Source organism: Eutrigla gurnardus (assembly GCF_963514095.1).
Source record: "Eutrigla gurnardus genome assembly, chromosome: 10".
NCBI classification, from domain to species: Eukaryota; Metazoa; Chordata; class Actinopteri; order Perciformes; family Triglidae; genus Eutrigla; species Eutrigla gurnardus.
The window spans coordinates 11366749-11389264 of NC_139924.1; the positions used below are offsets into that span (position 1 = coordinate 11366749).

The 22516-nt window shown below is 40.8% G+C and overlaps 1 protein-coding gene across 1 annotated transcript in view; it reads right to left on the minus strand.

Annotated features, from left to right (window-relative positions):
- The window catches only part of LOC311019992 (seizure protein 6 homolog), a 171751-nt gene that overhangs the window by 29758 nt on the left and 119477 nt on the right, over positions 1–22516 (minus strand). The window contains exons 5-9 of the mRNA XM_084019692.1: positions 15686–15871; positions 12957–13125; positions 7103–7269; positions 3930–4124; positions 1619–1757 (exon numbers count right to left, since the gene is read on the minus strand). Coding sequence (XP_083875818.1) covers positions 1619–1757; positions 3930–4124; positions 7103–7269; positions 12957–13125; positions 15686–15871 — 856 coding nt within the window. The remainder of the gene's footprint in view (positions 1–1618; positions 1758–3929; positions 4125–7102; positions 7270–12956; positions 13126–15685; positions 15872–22516) is intronic.

The following is a 22516-nucleotide window of genomic DNA, read 5'->3' on the forward strand; positions in this document are numbered from 1 at the left end:
ATATTCAAACCTTTCAAAAGCCATAATTACACTGAGGTCAAAATGTTGTTTGCTGCTCTGCCCATCAAACACAAAGTGAGGCAGAGTACCTATATTCATGTGGCAGCCTGGCAGCAATCTAACAGCACCATAAATTACATTTATACAACCACATTAACAGAAAATGTAATTTTCCCGATTGCCTTTTTAAGGTGATGATGATGTTCATAAAATATGACAACAGACAAGCAAAGCTCCATTAAAAAAATGTCACGTCAGGCACAGACATGTTTTGTGTGTATCTGATGGGTAAGCTGTCAATCAGTAGATCCACCTCAGGACACATCATGACGTCTTTGACCGTATGGAATCACTTAAATTGAAAGGGGTCTTCCACACATTAAACATTGCTTTGCATTACATTACATTGAATATCTGATGTTTGTCTCTGCCACAGGTTGTCATTTTTTCCCCAAGAGGTTGGGTCTTTTGTAATCTGAGCCTGTCAGAATGCAGACGCCAGGATGAGTAGAGATAGATGGTTTGTGGACTACAGTCTTGAAGGATTTTGGCTGTCGCCATCTTGGAATTTTTGTAACCAGTGAAGGAAGTGACCATATTTGGCCTGCGGAGGAGCGACGGCAGGATCTGATAAACATGAGGATTTCAAAGGATGTGAAAGGTTTACTATGATCATCTGAATACACATCTTCTGTTTTCCTTTACACTTTTACAAATGCTCGAAGTTGTGTTGTTAAAATAAAATGGGTCACACAAAGATGCAGGTAGTAGGATAACGTCATCCTCTCCTTGTGTTGTGCTTCTAGGCTGCTGTATTGTCTAAATGTTTTCACAGGATACCTTCACTTCCCCTGAACTCACCTGCTCTGCTAATTGAACTGCGGCAATTACTTATGTTGACACACTTCCTTTAAAAAAAACAGAGGCCATTAATCAGTGCTGTACAACAAGAGCGCAGGTGCTGTTCAGACAGAGAGAGAGAGGGGGGGGGGGGGGGGGGAGACAGAGACAGAGAGGGAGGGAAAACAGAGCTGAAGATCCGACATATTCAAATGAGCCCTCCTTAATTTGCTTGCATATAGCAAATGATTTTCTATGGCTGACTGACTTATCGGGCGTTGACACGGCAGGGTGTGTCGTCCTGTGTCTTCACCTCGGCACAGCAATCACAGGAAACACACACTTCCGTGCTGCACACTTGCACCCTCTACTCCACACAGCAGCCTCTAGAGGTGTGTGTGTGTGTGTGCGTGTGTGTGTGTGTGTGTCTGATATAATTAGTTTTCTCCGCTGCACCTAATTAACCTTTGTCTGCGTGGCACTTACGCATCTCATTCACAAGCCGAGCGCTCTTTCATTAGCAGCGTGTTGTGTTTTTAATGTGTGTAACCAGTCATGGTGAGGTAGCTCTTTGTAATCTCCAGGCTGCCTCTGCGGCACCATTTGAAGCCGAGGACTGGCGAACGCAACGCGGGAGATGAAGGGTTTTGTTGTTTTTTTGCGATGATCAGATTCAAAAGAGGGCCGAGGAAGCGGTTTGTGATTTCATGCATATCAAAGGGCAAAGGGGGAGGAAGGGCGGATCAAACGGGGCAACGTGTTGAAGGTGGATACGTACACTTGAATGTCCACCATGATCCTCTTGTCCTCCTCAACGTGGATTCCCCAGATACAGTCCTGGCCTTTATCGTAGGCTTCGGGCCAGTTAGGCGACAGCACCACTCCGGCTGAGTCTGTGATCTCACCGCTGCACACGGCTGGAACACACACACACATACACAACCATTAACAGGCAATGCTGCACTTCATTTGTTGAGGACACACAGAGAATCAAGGCAGGTTATCAAAACAGCAGATTCAATTCTTAAATTCAATGCCGTTATAAAAACAAATTTTTTAATTCTTAAATTGTTTATTTCAGGTTATATTTTTATGTGACAAAAGACGCCAAAATTATTGAATGTTGATCGAACCAAACAAAAGTTTTACAAAAGGAATTGTGAGGAGGCACGGGATTGAAAGACGAGATGATACTGCTGAATAAAACAACAAACTTTCTAAATCTACTCCGATTTCCTGCTGGAATATTATATTAACGAGTGCTTCCACTGACTTTGCATTATGCGGGACGATCCGAAAACCCACCAACACCTCCGCAATTCATCGACCAACACATATAGTTACGATTATCTCTTACTAACAACAACTGACTAACTGTGGTTCATAAACTCCAGTCTATCTTCATCCAATGCCAGATTATTGCTTATTGAAGTGCGCCATAAATAGTTCCAAGGATTAAGAGAGAGCCTGGGATTCTGCCAGGAGCAACTCTCCTCTCTCACAAAGCTAAATCAGACACTTCAAAAGACAATTGACTACTGTTGAAAAAGAAAATAAGATGATGAAAGAAACCATTCTTGACCTCAAGTCTTGCAGCATGCGAGACAACTAAATCTTCTCCCACTTACCGGAAAACATCCCTGACGACCCTGAAAAAAATATAAAGGTTTTCATGCACACCCATCTGAAGTTCGCACACAAAACCATTCAATCCATCACAGCCATCTACACAAACAACAGACGGATGCCTATGGACACACCACCAACTTGTGTATAAAAGGACTTGCTCAACATTGAGGAGTCCTCAGACTCTAGAGCCAGTCCCGGCGAAAGAAGCCGGTCCCTATTCAGCTGGATAGTTTGATCTGACGCTGTCTGTTGAGGATGCGCTATGCTTGGACCGTGTCTGCGAGGTCTCTTCAGACTTTGTCTGGTTACAATCTGTCCATAGTGATTGCTAGCCTGTTTGATACTTATTGGACTCCTTCCTTAATAAATTACACAAAACGTAAATGTAATACTCTTATTTCTCACCAGGAAATCATACACTTATTTCCGTCAGTGTAACAGACATCACTCTCTATCTCTTTTTCTCTCTCTCGATCTCTCTTTTCATTTCTCATCATCTCTCTGCCAACATGTGCACACACACACACACACACACACACACACACACACAAACATGCATGCACACACACTATATGTCATATTGGATTACATTCTCACCGAATTTTAAAAATGCTCTCTGTAAAATTTGTGACATGAAATATTCGTGGGGCTGGCTCACAGACTAAAAAGACTAAACTCATAAAGCATTTTATCAAATTGCAGCACACATGTCTATTGCAAGATAATCACTTCACAGAATTAGACCATCAGAGGTTTAAATCCTCACAATTAAATCAATATTCTCTGCCATTTACAATGCTATCACCACTCACAAAACCACAATTACTGACACAGAAGGACATCATCATCAACAGCTCCATCTTCAACTTTAACCTCACCATCACTAGTATTTATGGTCCAAACACTGACAATCCCTCATTATTTCTTTAAACATTTTAGGCTCACAATTTCTCCAATATTCATCAGAAAGACGAAAACTTAACTTCAAAATTCCCCCGCATATGAACACAGTGCTGATCTCAGTGCTGCTTAAGCATTGCAATACCCCCATTCTACCCTCCAACTATCACCCCTATCAATATACTGACTTTAAAATAATTAGCAAAAGACTTAGCCACCAGAATTTAAACAGCCACCCCAATCATAATTCATTACGGCCAAACTGGATATATCAAAGGACGAGATTCATCAAAATATATGCACACTACTTAATTAAATTAATGCCATCAACCAACACAGATTAAATCAATAATAACCTCACTGGATGCAGAGAAAAGAAAATATGTTGCATGTTTGTTGACTGACTGACTAACATGGCAGCACATGTTTCATTTTAAGGGAATCATGTCAGCTACATAAACAAAACAAAATAAAAAAAAACAATGGTAATGGTAATCATGTAAATGAAGATGTATTTAATGTAGACAAGTCACGTTTCAGCAACACACAGGCATACAGACCTCTGCAGGCGGGCTCTGTCTCGTTCCACTGGGGATTGCTGGGATCCATGCATTCAATGGTGACAGATCCTTGTTCCAGGGTATAGCCAGGATCACAGGCAAACTCTACCACAGCTCCCACTGCCCACGTGTTGTCGCTACTGGTCAGGTTACCGTACTTCACGAAAGGTTCGTAGCAGTGGCCCGCTGCAAAGGCTGTGATACAACAACATTTTCAGTGGTGGAAAAGACTGAGCTTCTACTGAAAACCAAGTGTGATGCTACGCTTGCAAGCTATTTAGCATCCCCATAAATGATATGGCTAAGAGGTGGTTCAGACATTCATGGTTCCCAGAGGATGAACTTTAGGTAATGCCTGCAGAACTGATCATATTCCCATCAGCTCTAGATGCTCATTGTATTTTGTTTATAAGCAGCATGCAAACGCATTAAACTAGGACCAGAACTGTGTTAACGGTTTCATTGTGAGCACGTTAGCATGCCAACGTTATCATGACATTACCCCAACTGCTCAAATAATAGTCACACCATTAAATAGCCTAATTATTATATATTTTTTATTCTGTTACATTGTTGAAGGGAATTTTATAACCCCACATTTTAGAATTCATACAGGACCAAACGCAACAGAAACACGGAATACTTCTGAATAGATACATTATTTTGAAGGAAATGCAGAAAGAAGAAGCAGCAGGACTGGCAGTTAGAAATGGTTGAATGAATTTCTAGTGAATTAGGAAAGCTGTTCACCAGGGTGGGAATAGTTTGTCAGGATAACGGAGGAACCATCACATCTGTTAGAGACGAGCCGAACAGCATTATGTCCTGTTAATAGCCGTAATGAGGTCTGTTGCTCCCTTTGGACTTAATTCCATTTGCGGCAGTGAAGCGGAGGCCTAAGCAGATTACACTGATTTTATTTCCAAGTGGTCCTTGTGGACCAGAAGGGAAGAGCTGCTGATCTGATGGTGAGTGCTAAGACAAATGTTTGGGCAAAAGATAAGAGAAGCCAAATGATACCTAACCCTAGCCATTATGATAAAACTTACTGTAACATAAATCATATTCACTTTAATATATATGGTCATGCTGGTAGAAGTAAATACTGTGCAACTGAAAGACTGCCCTTGCTTCTTTTATTCCCAAGCACAAAAGAAGCAAAAACTGTATTAAGTAGCTGTAAGATTTACTGGGGAGGGCATCTACTGAATGCCTCCATTTAATTGCAACAAAAGCAACAGATATAAAAGACAAGATAAATAAAGAGAGGCACTTTTCACACAGTTATGGATGCATTTAAATGCATCCAATAATGTGTTTATTGCAAAAACTGCAATTAAGGCAGCAATGAAAGTGAAAAATGTCTTTTTGTTATCTAGAGGTTTTTTTTAGAAATGGGGCTTTTGTGCTGACTAGAATGAGTTTTTTTTCTCTCCTGCACTTATCAAAGTCCATTGAGGAGATATTATGGTTTAAAGAGAGCTATATTTCATGGCACCAGTCCCCGTCTCATCAGTCTACATTCCCTTCAGCTTCACCCAGGTTTCCTCCACTCAAAATTAGGATTTTTAGCCATGCTAGTGGTTCGGTTCTCGGGATGTGAAGGTCGGTTTGGCTAGTGTGTTGGTCGGTCCACCACTTTGGTCCAGACTGAAATATCTCAACAACAAAGGCGGGTTACCTTGACATTCACGGTACCCAGAGGATGATTGCTTCCTGTCTTCAGTAATCATCAACCCTCAGATTTTTCCTCTAAAGTTTTTGGTCATGTTTGCTGATACCTTAAATCTAAACTTTCCTTCATTAAGTCGGAAGAAGAATATATCGTTTTGTTGTGCAACCCTTGGGGGATATATCATTTCATCAGCTACTTTTGATGACAGGCACTGTATTTTTGCGAATCATTCCTTAAATAATGCTCTCCTTCCTGTTTTTCTCAGTGGAATCAGCATAAAACATCACAAAAGATAGAAGTATAAAGCAGAAATGAGACAATCCCCCTGTCACATTTCTGCTCTCAAGCGACTCTGTAACGTGTTTGTTGATATGGAAATGTGTGTTGCCTGATAACATCATTCTAAGTGCAATTTGCTGCTTTTCTTTTCATTCACAGTGATGGATTACTGAAGCTTGAATTTAGACATCTCCAGTGTTATTTTCTGTTTATATGTTTTGTGTTTTATAGAGTGGTTAATCCTGGGTGATGTTGGGACTTTGAAAATTCATTAACTCTGGAATATTATGAGCGTGTTCTAGTCCTGCTGTGAAAAGTGTCCTGAGATAGCTTTTGTTGTAATATGACACAATAAATAAAATTCAATTGAAATACTAATTTAATCATATAACTATAATTCCTTGAAACATGGCCTTCTGACCTGATGTAGAACTTTCCTAATTGGCACTCAATTAGCATCATGAACATCCTTTTTAGCAGAGCTTATCATGTTACATGAGTAAGCAACCAGTTCCGACCTCGACTGGTATATTATGTGCTCTAATCATTGATATTATGACCTTGCAGGATGTGAACATTATCAATCATTATCCATATATAAAAGCATCGCTGTTGTCATTCCTGAGCCTTGACTACTTTTGCAATATATTAAAACCAGTGGAATCTGGGAGAAATAAGCAAAATAACTGGCAATGCAGTTTGTAATAGGCTCCTACATCAAGTCTCCCTTCAAAGTTGTACCTTTTAGAAATCTGCCAAACTAAAAACACCAGTTTCTTCGTGTCCAGACCCCTTTTCTCCTTTTCATTTCACAGTTTGAAAGTGTTTGGAAAGTGTTTTTCACTGCTTTCACACTACTTATGCAACATTTGATTTGGTGTTCATGTCGCCTTGACTACCTGAATAGCATAATTGCTGGAAGCCATTCACTCTGTTGTAAGCTTCTATACTAGCTTTTATTCTGCTGAAGGTCCTTGTCATTATATCTTTAAAATCAATAAATCCTTACAGGCCAAGCTGTTCTTGGCATTAAGCAATTACTGAGTTAACATCTTCTTATTTAAAGTCCCTCTGTGTGTTTTTATGATAATGCATTCTGATGGGCTTTGCTGCAAAGTTTTCTATGCACTTTTACAATTTTTGACATCAAACAAGCCAGTATGACGCCTGCATGGCAAACACATGATACGCTTGAATCACCCAGAGCTCTGGTGCTTACCTTGGTACCTGATGGCGATGCCAGTGGATGTGCCGGTAGCGTCTGTAGTCAGCTCAGTGAAGAGATGCCTGGACGTGCTGAGTAGACCTTCGTTGGGAAGATACTCCACCTCATATGAATCATACATGGCAGCAGCATCTATGCTATTACCGTTTCTGATCAGCAGCCTAGAAGAAACGGAACAAAGGATCTTTAGGAAGGGTTCTTCCTGCTGATGAACTCAATACCTGGTCTATGTTGGATTTTAAAGGAGGGATATCATGCTCATTTTCATGTTCATACTTAATATCTTAGGCAACATATCTTAGTTTTGTTGCTTGTACAGGTTGTCGCTCGTTACATAAGTCGTTAGTCGTCTAAAGTCAAACATAAATTTTGTTTTGAAAAGACACTCATGCATGCAACGTTCCTGCCACATCCCAAACTGGTGCTAGAGGTTTACAGAGACCGTAACAGTGTGAAGCTTAGGTCAAGGATCAATATTTGATGAGTTGGGAGTGAGAATGTGTCGCCGTCTGCACCATCTTCACAGCATTGTGACTTTGTTGTGACTGTATCGTTGTGACATCACAACCTTATGGAAGTCCTGAAGATGGCTCATTTAAAGGTACAGTTTATGAATACGAGCTGTGCGCATTTCTCTGTGAATTGGGCGATCTGATACTTTCACAGTATTTATAGAGCACCTGCCTTTATAATAAAAAGACATGAAAATACACTTTCTACACTCTGGTACCTTTAAATGACCATATATAATTGTACATGCTTTACATGCTTTAATCCACATTAAATTGATAAACAGACAACAGATCGACGGAGATTTTTCTTTCTATTTTACTTCCTGTTTACTCTGCTCATAAATCTGTTGTTAGGAGAGTAAATATGAATAATTTTATTCATATGTTGGACAAAAACAAAACACCAAGTGAATGCTTGATTGTGCTGGATGTGTAAATGGGCAGCTGTTGGCTGCGAACATGATCACTATACTTACTAATATGTCAGACATTTTCAGCTTATAAAAATACACAACAAATAGTTCAGAGCTACTGAGTTAAGAATTTCTGATGATAAGCAAATCTCCCACTTAAAATAAATACAGCTGAAAATCACTGACAGTTGCATGAACACAAAGTCCAATATAAACACTGATATAATCAGCTAATACAGAAAATATGGTTGTTTGTGTCTAGCATCACTTGATGTGTGCTATTTAAAAGGTGAGGGCAAACATCCTAAAATAGTGTTACTCCCACGTCAGGATAATTAACTGTAACATAGCACATTGTGTATTGGCAGCACGATTCTTGAACACATTATGGCAGAATACACCCATCAACATTGGAGAAAGATGTGTGGGGGTTGGATTAAGCCAGACCTGCTGGACCAAACGCCACCAAAAGCAAAATTGACTGCCCCAGGAGGAGAGGGAGGAGAGTCAAGATGGAAGCTAAACTAACCCAGCTAGGAGATTAGACTCCTCCAGACTATAAAGTGGATCTAGTCATCGTGACTTCACCGATTCTTTTGAGGACTACAGGTTTGAAGATTCAAGTTCCGCATTCTGGCTGTATTTGAAATTTTTGCAACGAGTGAACGGAAGTGACCATATTTGGACTGCTGGTGTTAAGATGTTGACAAAGTTAGCTTCCTTAATTCAAGACTTGAAACTAGAGATTGGGACCATAAAGTCATGGTTACAATGTTTACCGGGATAATACATCAAGTGAGAAGTCTCATAGACTTCCATGCAATCAAACTTCTTTTTGCAACCAAAGGAGTTGCCCCCCGATGGCAGAAGAGAGAATGCAAGTTGAAGGCACTTCAGTGTTGGCATCACTTTTCAGGCTGCCACTACACAGCCTGCTCCTGGCTGTCTGATGGAAAATACAATGGATCAAAGAATACTTTAGGCTAACCCAGCAAGGGGAGGCCCGTGTTGGTCCCATATCCTGCAGAGACCTGGATCCATCATGGATCCTGGGTCAAGCTGCACTTAGCAGACGGACCTCAGGACAGAACACAGGAAGGGACGAGAGGAGGTGTTTGAGCACCAAGCATCATTGATGTAAACACAGGCAGATTTGATGACCAAAAGCATAGAAAATAAGATCCAAATTGAAATATAAAACAACCATTGATGAATCCATTTTCTAAAGGGAATTACGCCCTACAGACAGTGTCAGTCATGGAAAATCAGTCATAGTCAGACTGCATGTCACAGCCCTTGTTCTGTTCCTTCGTGGATCCCTTTGGTGGTCTGCAATGATCTCTCCTTTGTCTTTGAAGACATACATTTTGCTTCTCAGGTAGTGAGAAAAGTATGTAACAGATCCTCGATGTCAAAATAAAATCCATATTTGCATTTATTCTTTATGTCTCTATTCACACTGACTGAACAATGCCGAAAGGGAAAATGTTCTTCTCCTTTGTTTCTCTCAAGTGGTGGATGGTTGGGTTGTCAACAAGTTCATGCATTGAATATAAAGAGTGTACAATACAACATATTCTATTGTATTCTCACACTATTATCTGCTCCTCCTCTAAAAATTAAGGCTTTTGATTTTTTGTTTATCCATGATACGTTCCCATACGTTCCAGAAAGCTGCAGACTATCTGACTGTATCGGTGAGTCCTGCATTCTCTGTGTGCATGATAAAGTTATTAGACTTCTTTTGAATCGGCTACAAAAAGGTTGTTGCACCTGACCCGGTCTCCTGGAGCCAGACCAAGGAGGGGAGCTTGCGGGCAACCATCTGGTGGCCGGGGGCTCAGGGGGTTTGGCCCGAAAAATCAACATGAAGCCGGGGGTTTGGGTGCTATTTGAGTCAGGAAGCAGGCAAGAGCAGGTAGTGACCAAAACTGAGATTGCGGATACAAGCCGCCGAAATGAGCTTCCTTCGTAGGGTGGCTGGGCTCAGCCTGAGAGGAGCTCAGATATCTAGAGGGAAATAGGAATAGAGTCATAACTACTTTGCATTGAAAGGGGCCAGTTGAGGTGGTTCGAGCATCTGATTAGGACGCCTCCTGAGAGGTTTTACGATCAGCCCCGGGGGAGACCCAGAAGATACTGAGGGGATTATATATATCATCTAGCCTGGGAACGCTCCGGGGTCCCCCAGGAGGAGCTGGAATCTGGACATCTGGAATGCCTTCCTAAGCCTGCTGCCCCCGTGACTCATACAAGGGGAAAAATGGATGGATGGATCAGTCAGTGCATTTTGTTTGTCAAAGCTTATGTGTGGAATTTCAGAGAGCAGAATTGATAAACTCGGGTACAGATCTGGAGCTTGAAAAATACCAAATAATGGGTCCTATGAATGGTAGAGTTGTGCATCTATTGGTAGTAATCCATCTAATTATTTTGGTGTTTTTGCTGATGTTAATTTAATCAAGCTTCGAATTTACATAATCATTGAATACCAACTGAATGACCAAATGAGTTCATGACACTACCACCTTGAATATCTTCTGTCTCTTCATATCCATCTGGGTCTATATTTGAAACAGGAGGGTAAGAGCGGCTATTGCCTGGTATACAAAATGGATTATTCAGCTAATTTCTCCCCTGTGGCTCTTCCTTTCAATCCTCTGTAACGAGAGCCCCATGCTGTTTAAATGACACTCTACTGTCAGCGCTCTGAGCGACACCGACAGCCAGTCGTTACCCTGCAGAGTCCGCAGAACAATGTTCTTCCAGGGACAAAGCAGAGGGGATGGCGCACCAGGGGCATGATTGAACATGACTGATGGAACATGCGCCAGGAAGCAGGACGGTAATACATCACTGTTAATAGAGCACGGACCATGAGCCTGTAACTAGCTCGTACGTCCTAACATTATCAAATGTCATCAGTTTAGACCGTTTTATGTGTAAAGAGAGGATTCGTGGATCATTTCATCCTTCTCTTGGGAGATGTCAATGTGAATCTATACAAACTTCTTGGTACTTGAAATGACCAAACAGTTCTAACAGCTAGCTCATTAAAAGTGCTATTGACAACATTCATAACATCCTGCCACTAGATGTCGCACTCGCACTCCCCCCTTCCATTGCATTCCCGTCACAACACAGCTGTTGCTCGAAGCCCATGCGCCCTCAATGGGTTGCCAGTTCATTGCACAACCTGCGTTTTCATGGTCGAGTGGAGTGATACTCAGAGAGACTCAGTCATGCCAAGTGATGAATCTTTCATGGTATGAATTCATTTTGCAACATGTAGCTATACATTTGGGTTACTTTGTGCGGTGGTGTTTCTCCGATATGCCCCCCGCTTACCATCGAACTCAGCCATTTTTCCGTTTTTTCCACACTCACTGGAAAACCCAAAGACTCTTGACCCCTGACTACGCAGAGATACCACGTGATACCAACGTCGTTATTCTATTGGCTCACAAGCCTTGCTAGAAGCCGCAGCCACACGTCACACATCTACACAGAGGTAAATGAAACATTCATTTTGGACCCGTCAAATGTTTTTAAAATGATTAATTCACGAGAAGTGATTATTTGATTCTGCACCTTTCTGAATGCTCTGTGGATGAATTATTATTTTTTAAATATTAATATTAATAAAAATGTTATCAATATGACTTTTAAGGACATCAGCTTTGGAAAACCAATGATAGCATGAGTCCCAAAGGGACAAGTAATGCATTTTTTAAATTCCTATTCTGACATCCTACTGCACAACAAGACATTTTGACTTCTGAAGTCATTGTCCGTTTTTCAGCCACCACAATGCAAACCCAACTGCAGTGACGTAAATGTGACGTCTACTCCAAACTGGTCTGTACAGAGACAGAGAGAAGATAGTCTACAAAGTAGCACGGTCGGGAGGCGGTAGGTCAAAGAAACACAGGACTTCCAATCAGGAGATTGCTGTTTGTGTCCTGTGTGAAACTAAAAGTAAACCTTGACATTTTGTTTATAGCACTCGTTAGTAACGTGAATCATTCACTTGCTTTTAATGCACGGCAGTGCAGCAAATTTCAACCATGCTCTTTTCCCAAACCTAATTGAGTGTTTTGTTGCCTAAACCAAACTTCCTGTGAAGACGTATATTTTGAAATTACACAATAGATGCAATGAGCTTATATTGACACGCCGCAACTAACGTGTGCAAAAGTGATGGTAGAGGGGAAAAGAGCGGCATAGTTTGAAGCTTTAGACAAAGCTGCAGTATTTAATGCATTGCAGTGGGAATGTTTTGAAGCAACATGAGGTAGTTTGAGAAAGGATGAATTGAGTACGTAGAGCAGCAATTAATCTCTGCCATGTCTGTGTTAGGACAGCGAGAGAACAGCACTTACCAACCAGTGGCCTTTGAGCAAGGCATCTCAACCCCAGCAGCTCCAGTGGAGCTGCTAAGTGGGCAACATAATCTGTGTCTGTAGCTTCCAGCTGTATTTTATTTTTTTCACTTCACACCTCAAGTCATGTCAATTTTATTTCTATAGCCCAATATCACAATTTTTTCTAAAGGGTATTTACAGTCTTAAACTCATACAGCACCATCTGTCCTTCAATCCCTGCTTCAGATATAAAAAGACGTAAAAAAAAATGGAAGAAACTTCAGAAAGAGCAGAAGATAATAAAGATGAATAAGATTCTGAGCAACAGACGAGTCTATTTACTAAAAAATATCCTGAACTGTAGAAAATACTGAAATTTATCATTCAACTGCTCTTCTCTTTCAATGAAATCTGGGTATTTACTAAATGAGAAATTTAAAAACAATAAATGTTATTTTTAGGCTACAGTTGCTTGGCGACAAGTCCAGATAGAAAGAAAACTGACCGTTTTTATGTTTGTCTGACCGTCCTCATACAAAAAGCTGAAGGTCTTGCTTACCGATCATCGTCCTCAGCCAGCGCCACCTTCTCAAAGTGGATATGCAGTTTGTAGCCCTCAGGGGCCTCCAGTAGCCAGTGGCAGGTCAAGTTGTTGCTGTAGTTGCTGGGAAAACCAGGAGACACAATCCGACCGACTGTGACGTTCCTGATAAAACCACCACAGGCGGCTGAGATAGATGGAGGGAATGTGGAGATGAAATGCAAATGCAAAATTACACATTAAAAATACATTGAAAATCATCTACAAAACTGCTGCTCACAGCATCATATCCTTTGTTAACGTATGGACCTTAGAACGGAATTAAATATGTCACAGGAAGTAGACCGGGCCATAAAGGACTTCATGGTGAATTCAATGTAATGTATAATCCCAAAGCTCTAATTTGGAAGGTACAACAACAATGATGTCATACTTGCCATTCTGCTGCTACAACTTGCTATTTCTACCTCAAATGATGTTTCACTTCCTAATCACGTCTCTCATGGGCTGTTAACTTTCTGTCAATAAATTGTAACACTTCTTATGTTTCACATGAAAAGCTGACTTGGAACATAATCAATGCAACACATCAGACAACAGATTGCAACCCACTGAAAACTCTCAGCTCACCCCTCCCTTTCCAAGCGTGTCAGAGTACACCTTCAGGTAACTAGATCTAGAGCTATACTGCATATAACAGTCTGGCGTTAACCATTGGTTTTCCCTCCATGGACTAACAACGAGAAAGAGACGTCTGTAACTACTTTCCCCCAAAATTAAAAAAAAGGAAAATCCAGAGTTATTATCCTTCTGAATGAGAACGAGGCTGCACCGAGGGCTAGGAGGCGGGATTTAAGGAACCACAAGTGCTCTTGTTCTATAAACCCATGGACGCTGAAGATCGGAGGATCCGTCAATTTTATATTCGGAAGTTGAGCTATCTTCACTTCCTGAACCACTAAGCAACTTTCATATAAATGAAGGGGATCTTCCCTTTAACACTGGATCCAGTTATCTTCATAGATCATAAAGATGACCGGCTCCTTATGTAATCAATAGCTTAGACTTGGTTATACACTAATAAGAACATTAAAATGAATAGAATATACAATGTCTGTGAAGAAATCCAAAACGCTTCTTTAAAAACCTCCTAAGGATGTCGTCGAGGACTCTTCAAAGATCTCAAATACTTCTGTACATCCTTCCAAAAATATGTTTCCTCTTACTCAGTTCAATTCACTAATCTGCTTTATAAATAGTTCCTATGCATGACTAATAAAATATGTTGTAATGCTTGTGAATCAACCCAAATAATGACTATAACTAATTGCTGAGAAAGCGTCTTATCCATCACCTTAGATTTCAATTTCAAGAGCGTGGTGGGAACCAAGAAATGATGTGAGAAAGATAACATCATAGGAGATACAATCAAATCTAACACATCCATCTACAGCTGTAGGAAGGTGTGTGTGTGTGTGTGTGTGTGTGTGTGTGTGTGTGTGTGTGTGTCCCAGCTGATCAGGTCAAGGTTACTCATGCAGTCAAAGCTTAATTAAAGCAGAGCAGGAAGAATAAACCCAGTGGCATCCTGCCCAGCTTTCCATAATCACAACTCGATATACCTGCTTTATGCTCTGACACACACACACACACACACACACACACACACACACACACACACACACACACACACACACACACACACACACACACACACACACACACACACACAGACAGCAGAGATACAGATGTACAACCACACAAACTCCCTGTTTTAAATTGCTTTCAGAAAAACATTCCCCGTGCTGTGCTTTAGAATCGATCATGGTGATCAGGAGTAAAATGGTCACTTATTATTCATCAGCTGGCCTCATCGGAGCAAAGAGCGAAGGAAAGAAAAACATTCATCATCCAGACACTCCTGTGGGAGTCCAGGTCTGGCTCTATCTCCGCTCGTCATACAAAAGGATGAGAAGGTCCAATAGATAACGCTTGGCTGCAGGTCGGCTAAAAAAATAACCCGAAATGCCGTTTCTGTTGATGGAAATTGAAAAGCTGGTGGGGCTCAGTCAACACTGATTCAGAAGAGACTTCCATTGAGTTCAGGTCTCAAACTGAAAACACAAACGGCCACAACAACATCATAGCATGCTAATGCTAAGTAATGTTCATTAAAGAAGAGGAGAGATCATTCAAAAAGTGTAAGGTTTTTAATAATTATTGGATTTCTATATGCATAGTCTGATTAATATTTGTAATAGTATGATGAATGTAATGCAGCACAGCAATGTAAAAGAGAAATAATAGTATTGTAAATGCTATTAGTGGTAATGCTGTTAATATATAATTAATATAATAAATCAATTATTTATTTCCTTTTATTATGCAGTTTAAGCTATATGTGTATAACTATTTTAGACAATAGAAGATACTAATAACAATGATAATACTATACTAACTGTATTCATATGTTAAGATGCATTACACAGTATGTTAACATCAGTTGTAATAATATAATAATGCTTATGTGAATCATAATTCCCAATAATTGTAATGTTGATACTTCAAAGAATTCAGAGAATTTTTGAATATTTAATCAAATTCAACTTGCAAATTCAAAAGCGTGTTCTAGTCCTGCTCGATGTGAAAAGTGTCCCGAGATATAATATTTGTTGTGATATGACACTATAAATCAATTTGAATTGAAGTGATGTGGAGGACGTTTTCTCCTGACCCCTTTGCCTCACCTAGACAGTGTGGTTCCTTGCCACTCCAGTAGGGGGTGCTAGCATTGCGGCAGGTCAGCACGCTGGAGCCTTGCAGCTGGTAGCCGGTCAGACAGGAGAAGAAAGCCTCCCCTCCAGAGTGGAGACTGCTCACTGATACATCGCCATAGAGAGGCCGCTGGGGGAAGACACAGCTCAACACAAAGGCTGCAGAGAGAGAGGAAGACATGAAGGAGGCAGAGATAGAGATTTAAGACAGAAGCAGAGAGGGAGAACGAGACACAAGGGTAGAGGGAATTTCTGCAACAGCTCAGATCTGACACCAAGTCAGATGCTGAAAAGACTCAGTGAAGTTAGGTTGAGCTTGCAGCTCATGTGTCACACCAAAATGCTCTTGATTGGGTTAAAAATGTTTTTTTGTTTCGCTCCAAGAAAAATCCATCACGATATGGGCCAACGTTTTAATATAAAGGACATTTTTGTATATATTTTTACCAGTATTTTTAATTTCACGTTGAATTGTCGACGCAAGAACCCCTGCGAGAGTGAATCCGAACCATGCCCACAAAATTAGATTTTCAGATTTGGAGAAAACCTTCCTCAAACTTCTGTGGTAAAATAATGCTAACTTTTAGTTGGAAAGAGTTGATCGGCGCTTGTTAACTTGTGTGTGTACCTTTAATGTTATCAAGTTTGATAGTGTGATTTATTTTTTGACGTGGAGGACATCTTGTAAATCTACAAAATTTTCCATTTTAGGGTTGAACGAAAAAAAAAATTTGACGAAAAGGAACAGGATGTTATCTGTTTTTCCACGGGGGTTTCCTTACAGTTTCTGGGCTGCAGTGAGATTTGTTGGGTTGAGTAACTGAAAGCAGGGTAAACTAGAGTCTCAGCAAAGCCAGGTTTTAACAACCCCTGACGTTTTAGTGAAATCACAGTAGAAATGGGCAAAACTGTTTCATAACTTTTTTCTAATCAGTAAGGTACATTCACTCATCCAGATTTGGGTTGCTGGGCATTGAGAGTGCACTTCTAGCAGGAGTTTAGAAATCAGCACAACTCCAAGTGTGAAAGTCGACAGGGCAAAATCTCCACTTTGAAAAGCGAAGCCCCCCTCAGTGGTTGTTATGAATTATGAAGTATGCGAATATTGCGTATTCGCCTCATTCACATCTTTGCATTGACTTTATATGCAATTGCCCTGCATGAAAAATGTGCTTCCCGTTTGGTGTGAACACATCATTAGTTATGTCCGCATAGTTAATGTTACTCTTAGTTTTAGAATAAACTAAACACATAATCTTTTTCACACAACTTGACACAGCTTTTCCCAAGTTAATTGGTTTCCTATATTTTAAACTTAACTTGTTAGACTTTACACTGTACATTTTCCTAGGAAATCTAACAGAAACCCCACATGCCCTGACTTTCCAAACGGCCACAGTCACATTGATTTCTAACTAAGCAGTCTGCTTAAACAGAAGTAAATAAAACCACAAACAACCGTCCGGTGTAAAACACACAGCAGCACTGTGACATTTAAGTGTCCCGCTGTGGCTACCACCTGCCGATACGTAGCATCCCCACACACACACACACACACACACACACACAGTACAAAGAGCTGCCACATCACTCACTATGTAGCAGATGTGTGCAGGCTGACTCTCAGGTGACCAGTTAACTAACTGGCTTTTTTTATAGCCACTGATTTGTCTTCCTTCAGCCTCCTGGCGTTCGGCCAAACATATTAATAATATATTTCTGCTAAAGACTCTGATCCATCTCCCTGTAATTGTCCCGGTTTTTATTGTTAGCCCTCGGATGGCTTGGCAGTGCTGCCGCTATTGATTCTGCCTGTCGGGGACAGCGCTGTGCCTCGGGCGAGGAAATATGTAGGGAGATTAAATAGGCCAATAAATGACAACCTACGACCTCAGCCGCCTCCGACACTCTGTTAGAGCTGAGGGATGTTCGCCCGCTCTATAGTGTCTCACAGAAATAGAGATAAGAAGAGAAGTTGGTCTTTATAGTATTTCTCATTAGAGTAACATCCTGGACTCGTGCTGCAATAGCAGCAGCTGCTAGGAGCTGTGTCGTATCACTCCCTGAGCTAGTCATTACCGTGGTCAGCTGTAGCTATTAATATCCAGGCCGACCAAAAACCACGGAGCTCACAGGCTCACTGGAGACTAGAAAGGAGATAAAAGAGCCATCATGGTAGCATTGTGGCATCATAACACTAGTGCTAACGGGGAGCGTTCACAGAGACAAATTGCCTCGGAGCAGTAAAATGCCTGTTATATGCTACATCACTTTCTTTGTGAACTTCAGGCCATATATCAAGTTTGGGTTTTAATGAAAGGTATTGAAAGTCACTGCGTTTATTTTTCCTCTTTCGTACAAGTTGACCTATGATACAGTGTTTAACTTAAGTCCACTAAATCACATGAACAAAAAGAAAAACAGACGTGTAGCAAAATATAAAAGCTGAACATGCATACAGCATATATTTTTGATTGTCATACCCCGACGGTAATTGTACAAAGGTCTCGATGGGGATCCTTTTGAAAGTGACAATAATGACGTAAAAGGACAAAAGTCTAATCCGTCCATATATTTGAGTTCACTTTCACAGCGTGAGAAGTTCGTTCTCACTCTCATTTAGTCGCCCTAATGGCCAGTAGAGAAAATGAAAGTTTAAGGTACTTCTGCCTTGCATTCACTTTTTATCCACCTGGTTTGCACTCAAATTAATTATTAAACAAAATGTCAAACTGGGAGGGGTTGACTCAATAAGCCAAGTACGTTTCAGTTAAAACCATCAAATTAAGATTGTGTTTAATCAGAAGTGAATTCTGCTGGCAGCTAAAAACATTAGTGTGGCTTTAGTGGTACTGAGTAACTTTGAAATTGATATGATTCAGACATAAAAATATTTAGTTATAGTTATAGCTATTATTATTAATTACTTTATAATTAATGGTCAGTGGCTGATAGAATTATAACTGTGCTTGGCTCTCGATGCTGATACATGGAGAGAACCACTCACTTACAATGTCAAGTGTCAGAGTGTGAGCAAACTTGGATGCCATGCAGAGCGGAGTGCCTGTTGCCCCGCTGCAATTTGATTGGCTGTTTAGCCAGTATGGAAGGATGAGAGGAAAGGAGGGAGAGCAGGTATCAGTGAAACTTCCACCGTAGCTCGAAACAACAGACACTGACACTTGCATAACCTGACTGAGTGAATCTGCTTCCTCGAGTCCCCACAAACTTAGAGCAGACTCAAATAATTGATACTGAAGGAGTGGGTTAGACTGCTACTGTGGTAGTTCCTGCTACAGGTGTCATGCCATGATGACTCACACACTCACAAGGTGAAAACAATAGGAGCGTCAATGTTGCAGTCGGTAATTAGAGCCGACTGTGTGTCATAATTAAACCAATCAGGCTAAATAATTTTGAGTTACGTCACCACCTTAACCAGGTTTCCTTCCGGATAGGTGAGAAAAATCAAAACACAAGTTCATCACCGTCAGTAACATTTACATATTACACTCTTATTCCAACTATGACGACATTCTGAAGTTCATATGGGTCCGTTTGGATGTTCTGAATAGGTCGTAGTCCGAATGGAGCATTTATTGATAAAGACGTGTGGGATATGCCAATATTTATTTTTGAATATTTTTAGCATTCTTTGGACATGATTAGAGCACATTCAAAATATGACTCTCAATTGGTGTTTTTACAGCACTTTGTGACAGACGGCCTCTTTCCTGTGCAGCTCTGTGAGTTAAACTCAAGCCAACAGTTTGCAAAGCTGGAGTCGAGATGCAAGGCCACAAGAACAGAAGGAGAAACACACCTACTTTTAAGCATTATGAAGGATTTGGATATCAACAGGTTTTTGGAATATGAACAAATATCGCAACGCCAACCTGTTCAAGAAGGTGGTTGAAGGAATGTATGAGGGAAGCCGTCAACACACAGTCCACCACCAACTAAGCAGCTGTCTTACAATTTCTTAATTAAGTGAATTCAGCTTTACAGGGTTGTTAATGTGTGTGTTATTGTCAACTAATCCAATGAAAAGCCCAAAATCAACTGTGTGTCTCAGCTCCATCAGTTCCTAGTGAAGATGTGATCTGAACACACCTCTGAAATATAGTTACATTGAAAAAAAAGCTCAGTAATTTCCCTCCAACAGCTGCTTTTAGCAAACGCTACACAAACTGGAAGAACTGATGCATTGTTCATCCACCACAGCGCTCGACGAAAAACATCCTGTTGGATCTTTCAGAACTGAACTAATTAACATTTAAGAGAAACTTTCCCTCTATAAATTGTGTACACATTAATTTCAGAACCATATTACTGAACTTCATGCTTCTGATCCATTTGACATTTCATGGTTAGCATACAGGCTGTAGGACTGTTTCCTGTGCTGCTCGGAGCTGCTAAACCAAGAGACGAGCCCCAGACTGGCCGTAAGCCAGCTGCTGGCCTCCACTCTAACTAATCAGGCCTCCTGGCCGCAGCGTAGATGCCAGGGGAAGAGCAATCATTTGAGATGTTTAATAGTCCCCTGCAGCTAGCGTATGTAAATTGAATGTATTTATTTCTCAGTCATTGTGATATGGCTTTGATGTGGAATGGCTCCTCTTGGATGAAACTTCATCTCTAATCTCATTTGCGCCCTCGGAGTGTTTATTTCTGCTGACCATTGGCCTTGCGTCTCTGTGAGGATCTGACAAACTGCAGAGATTAAATGCGTCTCGCAGCTCCTTTAGCAGGTTTCAGTGTGGAGCAGCTGGGATATCTGTGCCATAGGATCTTTCTGCGTATCGCGCCTCATTTATGGTACTTATGCTATGATTGTCTGCAAAGGTCAGTTAGTCACAGAAGCAAATGCCAGCCTGGTATTAACATACAGCCTCATGCTTCCATTCACTTAAAGGTGGATGCTCACATTTAAAGTCATCTGATTCAGGTTTGCACAACATTCAACTTTAAACACCTTTATCAAAAACATATTTCTGCAGACATCTCAACACCTGCTGATCAGATTGCACAGACTACGAACCCTTATGATGTGTTTGACCCCTGACCTTTCCTTTTGCACCGCTTGCAATCTAAATTTCCTTGTTGTACATGAGAAATGTAAAAATATAATGACAAGATTGTAGTTAAATTTACAAATCACAATCATGCTGCCCATGAATGTTTACCAGGAATCCTTTGGATTTACGATGTTGCATTTATAACTCATTTCTTCCTAGCCTTGCATAACAATACATTTAATAAATAAATATTACACCTACAATAACTGATTTTTGGTTGTAAGTAGGATGGAAGCAAAGGAGGAAGTCAGGTGATGTAGTATAAAGAGTGAATAAGTCTGCATGGTGTGGGATGGAGGGGTCAAACAAATGCAGGACTTCCCAAAAGTCAACTTATTACTGTCCTTGTTACCTAATGTACGTACTTGACTAACAAAAAGTTACATCGGTTATGTAGCCTGAGGCGTCTATCCATTCTCACTCTCAACACATCTGATATGGACGCTTGGTCAGAGCTCCTTGGCGTCTGACACTGATAAACCAAGGCACCCTTTAGCATCTCTATGAGAAGGACCTGACTCTCAACTAACTCCAATATGGACGGACCCTCAGAGTGTTAGTCCACACAGAGTGGGAAGGAGGGGAGGTGGTTGGGTCAAAACAAACACAGGACTTTCAGTGTCAGACTAAATGTAAATATTTAATTTAATTTTGTTCAGGTGAAATTCAGGACCACGGATGGATTTGGGGCAATGCATATCGAATCCAGTGTTGTTGGACCTCTGACAGCTGTGTGAAATTGATGAAAAACAGTATAATATGGGAACTTTAATTTTATATGGGCCAAATTGTCATCTTATGTGTGTTTATTGATCGGGTGGTTTGGCTAAGCTAGTGGTAGGTCATAGACTTAAAACTAGCAAATTTGCTCTTTTAAAGTCGCAAATTTGCCACGGAGTACACGCTACACAGAGGTAGGCTGGCTAACTTACTCATAGATAGCAACCGCTAACGTCATTTAGCGTATGCTAGCTTGAGGCGTGTGCCTGTGATATTGTAACATGCGTGAGGGGGGAGGTGGGATCTGTGTCATGTGCACGAACTGTAAACTGCGCTGAGTGGACAGGATGATACGGGTGCAGTGGAGTTTTGCAAAACAAACAACAAGCTCTATGTGCATGTAGAGACGCGTTATTAGTCGGTCAAGTTCATGTCATCTCAGACGACCTGAAGCGCCCTAAACTTGCATTCTCTCTACTGGCCATCAGGGGGCGACTCCTCTGATTACATAGAAGTCTATGAGAAAATGACCGTACTTCTCACTTGATTTATTATATCAGTAAACATTGTAAACATGAGTTTATGGTCTCAATCTCTGGTCTCAAGTCTTCTTCAATCCAGCATGATGTTTATTTAGTTAATTATGGTTCATTTAAAGTCAAATAGACCATAAAGAAGGGGATGCTTTAGGGCAGGCTAGGTTGTGATTGACAGGTCGCAATTAGCTACTAAGATTACTTGAGCACTGAGCTGCAAAGTTGACCTTGAATTATAGAAGCAAAATCAAAGATGGCGACAGACAAAATGCTGAACTTGAGGCTTATATCTAGTCCACGAACCAACGGGTGATGTCATGATGACTTCATCCATTTCTTATATACAGTCTATGCGTCAACCAGTTCTTGTTGTTTATGTCCAACCCACAGACTGCCTACTGCCTATATTTACACCCCTGGTTGACCTACTGTGGAATCTTTTCTCTACATACTAACATGTATACAAGTAT